Raw genomic sequence first — 5000 nt, 5'->3', positions numbered from 1 at the left:
TTTCTCATTCTCTGGGGGGTCATAGCTGTTTCTCATTCTCTGGGGGGTCATATCAGCTGTTTCTCATTCTCTGGGGGGGTCATATCAGCTGTTTCTCATTCTCTGGGGTCATATCAGCTGTTTCTCATTCTCTGGGGGTCATATCAGCTGTTTCTCATTCTCTGGGGGGTCATATCAGCTGTTTCTCATTCTCTGGGGGTCATATCAGCTGTTTCTCATTCTCTGGGGGGTCATATCAGCTGTTTCTCATTCTCTGGGGGGGTCATATCAGCTGTTTCTCATTCTCTGGGGTCATATCAGCTGTTTCTCATTCTCTGGGAGGTCATATCAGCTGTTTCTCATTCTCTGGGGGTCATATCAGCTGTTTCTCATTCTCTGGGGGTCATATCAGCTGTTTCTCATTCTCTGGGGGTCATATCAGCTGTTTCTCATTCTCTGGGGGTCATATCAGCTGTTTCTCATTCTCTGGGGTCATATCAGCTGTTTCTCATTCTCTGGGGGTCATATCAGCTGTTTCTCATTCTCTGGGAGGTCATATCAGCTGTTTCTCATTCTCTGGGGGTCATATCAGCTGTTTCTCATTCTCTGGGGGTCATATCAGCTGTTTCTCATTCTCTGGGGGTCATATCAGCTGTTTCTCATTCTCTGGGGTGGTCATATCAGCTGTTTCTCATTCTCTGGGGTTATCAGATGTTTTTCATTCTCTGGGGGTCATATCAGCTGTTTCTCATTTTCTGGGGGTCATATCAGCTGTTTCTCATTCTCTGGGGTGTCATATCAGCTGTTTCTCATTCTCTGGGGGTCATAGCTGTTTCTCATTCTCTGGGGGTCATATCAGCTGTTTCTCATTCTCTGGGGGGAGGAGGTCATATCAGCTGTTTCTCATTCTCTGGGGAGGAGGTCATATCAGCTGCTTCTCATTCTCTGGGGGGAGGAGGTCATATCAGCTGTTTCTCATTCTCTGGGGGTCATCAGCTGTTTCTCATTCTCTGGGGGTCATCAGCTGTTTCTCATTCTCTGGGGGTCATCAGCTGTTTCTCATTCTCTGGGGGTTATCAGCTGTTTCCTCATTCTCTGGGGGTCTATCAGTGTTTCTCATTCTCTGGGGGTCATATCAGCTGTTCTCATTCTCTGGGGGTCATCAGCTGTTTCTCATTCTCTGGGGGTCATATCAGCTGTTTCTCATTCTCTGGGGGTCATATCAGCTGTTTCTCATTCTCTGGGGGTCATCAGCTGTTTCTCATTCTCTGGGGGTCATCAGCTGTTTCTCATTCTCTGGGGGTCATCAGATGTTTCTCATTCTCTGGGGGTCATCAGCTGTTTCTCATTCTCTGGGGGTCATCAGCTGTTTCTCATTCTCTGGGGGTTATCAGCTGTTTCTCATTCTCTGGGGGTTATCAGATGTTTCTCATTCTCTGGGGGTCATCAGATGTTTCTCATTATCTGGGGGTTATCAGATGTTTCTCATTCTCTGGGGGTCATCAGCTGTTTCTCATTATCTAGGGGTTATCAGCTGTTTCTCATTCTCTGGGGGTTATCAGCTGTTTCTCATTCTCTGGGGGTCATCAGCTGTTTCTCATTCTCTGGGGATCTTTAGATGTTTCCCCATATCTAGAGATCATCAGCTGTCTCTCATTCTCTGGGGGTTATCAGATATTTCTCATGATCTGGGAGGAGGAGGAGGAGCAGGAGGAGGAGGAGCAGGAGAAGAAGGAGGAGCAGGAGAAGAAGGAGGAGGAGGAGAAGGAGGAGGAGGAGGAGGAGGAGGACCAGGGGAGGACCAGGAGGATCAGGAGCAGGAGGAGGAGCAGGAGGAGCAGAAGGAGCAGCAGGAGGAGCAGGAGGAGGAGTAGGAGCAGGAAGGGGAGCAGGAGGAGGAGTAGGAGGAGGAGCAGGAGGAGGAGGATGAGCAGGAGGAGGAGGAGGCGTCTTCCTCCTGGGTCCAGCCCCTGGTGGTGGGGAGGAGAGGGCACATTTGATGATGTATATGGCTGCTGTTTTTATGACTTTTATGTCTTTTTTTGAGGGGGAGATGTGGCTGATTTTTGGGGAGAATGTGGCTGATTTTGGGGGTGATGTGGCTTATTTGTGGCTGATTTTGGGGGAGATGTGGCTGATTTTGTTGGGGGGAGATGTGGCTGATTTTTGGGGGGTGATGTGGCTGATTTTGTGGGGGTGATGTGGCTGATTTGTGGCTGATTTTTGGATGAGTCGTGGCTGATTTGTGGCTGATTTTTGGATGAGATGTGGCTGATTTGTGGCTGATTTTGGGATGAGATGTGGCTGATTTTTGAGTATGTGTGTTGCGTGAGAGACGAAGATGCCACTGGAGTGGGTCGGAAATGATGCCTGAGTTGAGGTGGTTGCTCAAACTTTCATTTATCCCGTTCATTTATTCATTTATCCCGTTCATTTATTCATTTATCCCTTTCATTTATTCATTTATCCCGGTCATTTGTTCATTTATCCCATTCATTCATTCATTTATCCCGTTCATTTATTCATTTATCCCTTTCATTTATTCATTTATCCCTTTCATTTATTCATTTATCCCGTTCATTTATTCATTTATCCCGTTCATTTATTCATTTATCCTTCATTTATTCATTTATCCCGGTCATTTGTTCATTTATCCCATTCATTTATTCATTTATCCCGTTCATTTATTCATTTATCCCTTTCATTTATTCATTTATCCCTTTCATTTATTCATTTATCCCTTTCATTTATTCATTTATCCCGTTCATTTATTCATTTATCCCGTTCATTTATTCATTTATCCCTTTCATTTATTCATTTATCCCGGTCATTTGTTCATTTATCCCATTCATTTATTCATTTATCCCGTTCATTTATTCATTTATCCCTTTCATTTATTCATTTATCCCTTTCATTTATTCATTTATCCCGTTCATTTATTCATTTATCCCTTTCATTTATTCATTTATCCCATTCATTTATTCATTTATCCCTTTCATTTATTCATTTATCCCATTCATTTATTCATTTATCCCGTTCATTTATTCATTTATCCCTTTCATTTATTTATTTATCCCGTTCATTTATTCATTTATCCCGTTCATTTATTCATTTATCCCGTTCATTTATGCATTTATCAACGCATGGTTGATAACCAACCCCTTCCCCTGTGTGTGTGTGTGTGTGTGTGTGTGTCTGTGGCTCATGGTTCTCTGCTGGTGTTCACAGGTTCGACGCCAACTTCGGCCAGCACTCCGTCCTGTTCACCTTCAAGACGGCGGGGCTGGCCGAAGTGACCCCGGGCCAGATCCGCATAATGAGGCGACACAATCGTATGGAAGTCGTCTTGTAGGAAGGGCCTGGCCGACTACTGCAGCAGGAGTGAGGGAAGTGTGAGACACCCCTCACGCATGGTCTGTTAGGAAGGGGGCCGCCTCACGCACGGTCTGTTAGGAAGGGGGGCGCCTCACGCATGGTCTGTTAGGAGGGGGGCGCCTCACGCATGGTCTGTTAGGAGGGGCGCCCTCATGGTCTGCAGGAGGGGCGCCTCATGGTCTGCAGGAGGGGCGCCTCATGGTCTTCAGGAAGGAGCCTCATGGTCTTCAGGAAGGGGCCTCATGGTCTGCAGGAAGGGGCCCTCACGCACGGTCTGTTAGGAGGGGGCGCCCTCATGGTCTTGCAGGAGGAAGGGGCCTCATGGTCTGCAGGAAGGGGCCCCACGCACGGTCTGTTAGGAAGAGGGCGTCATGGTCCTGCAGGAAGGAGCCTCATGGTCTGCAGGAAGGGGCCCTCACGCACGGTCTGTTAGGAAGGGCGCCTCATGGTCCTGCAAGAGGAAGGGGCCTCATGGTCAACAGGAAGGGGCCTCATGGTCTTCAGGAGGGGGGCCCTCATGGTCTGCAGGAAGGAGCCTCATGGTCTGCAGGAGGACCTCAGGGTCTGCAAGAGGACCTCACCTTTTGCAAGTGGACTTCGCAGCCTGCAGGAGGACCTCAGGGCCTGCAGGAAGACCTCACGTTTTGCAACAAGAGGACCTCATGGCCTGCACTTGGCCTTCTTGAGAGAGAGAGAGAGAGAGAGAGAGAGAGAGAGAGAGAGAGAGAGAGAGAGAGAGAGAGAGAGAGAGAGAGATGATGCTCTGTTCCTGTGAATTTGGCCTCTCTCTCTCTCTCTCTCCCCTCCATGGGCCAGCCAGCATCGACAGTGAAGTGGGGGATGTGGTGTTGTGAGGGAGGGGGTACAGCAGTGAGAAGAAACTGGTGCAGTGATAGCGAGGAAGCAATAAGGACCACAGTGAAATGGAAGGACACAGCAGCAGTGACTGTGCAATTGTCCTTTAAGAATATATATATTATATATATTAAAAAAAAAAAAACGGGTTTTTATTCTCTGTACAGTCAACTGCTATAAGGAAAAGCCTTTTTTTACATGTATATCTCAACTAGAAACTTTGCCCATATTTATGTGAGAGAGAGAAAGAGAGAGAAAGGGAGAAAAAAAATAAAAGAAAAACAGACAAGGGTGTAAAAAAAAAACAACCCATAGCCATGGGGGAAAGTTTTGGACCACTGTATGATAGGGTCCCATCCCCAGGTGGGGGGGAGGGGGGGGAGAGGAACTACAACCCTCCCCCACACCCTACCCTACCACCCACACCCACCATCAACACCCTCTGTACACCCACACACCCACACACCCACACCCACACACAAACACACAGCCTTCAGTACACCACAAATCATCCCTTCTCCTCCCACATTAAGTCAGTGTGTCCTCCCCCACACACACAATCCCCAGCCACACTACACCCTCCTCCTCCTACACCTCTGTAGCATCACCCACCCAGATACACAGTACACATGATGAACTTCAAGTATGGCAGCCCAACACGCCACACCCTCCACCACCACACCCCTAATCTAAAATAGTTTGATTTTTGACTGAGTCTCACTCATAAATGTCCAATTTTTTTCTTTTTTCTTCTTTTAAGCCAGACCAACACCCACCCCTTCCCCAAAATC

At 47.5% G+C, this 5000-nt stretch overlaps 1 protein-coding gene across 3 annotated transcripts in view; it reads left to right on the top strand.

The window, feature by feature from the left end:
• The window catches only part of Myo95E (Myosin 95E), a 224561-nt gene that overhangs the window by 214973 nt on the left and 4588 nt on the right, over positions 1 to 5000 (top strand). For all 3 annotated transcript variants that reach the window (XM_071663205.1, XM_071663206.1, XM_071663203.1), the window contains one exon: positions 3208 to 5000. This exon is cut by the window's right edge and continues 4588 nt beyond it. In XM_071663205.1, coding sequence (XP_071519306.1) covers positions 3208 to 3331 — 124 coding nt within the window. In that variant the 3' untranslated portion in view covers positions 3332 to 5000. The remainder of the gene's footprint in view (positions 1 to 3207) is intronic.

This window comes from Panulirus ornatus, chromosome 7 (assembly GCF_036320965.1).
Source record: "Panulirus ornatus isolate Po-2019 chromosome 7, ASM3632096v1, whole genome shotgun sequence".
Classification (NCBI taxonomy): Eukaryota; Metazoa; Arthropoda; class Malacostraca; order Decapoda; family Palinuridae; genus Panulirus; species Panulirus ornatus.
This window is presented reverse-complemented; position numbering and strand designations above follow the sequence as displayed.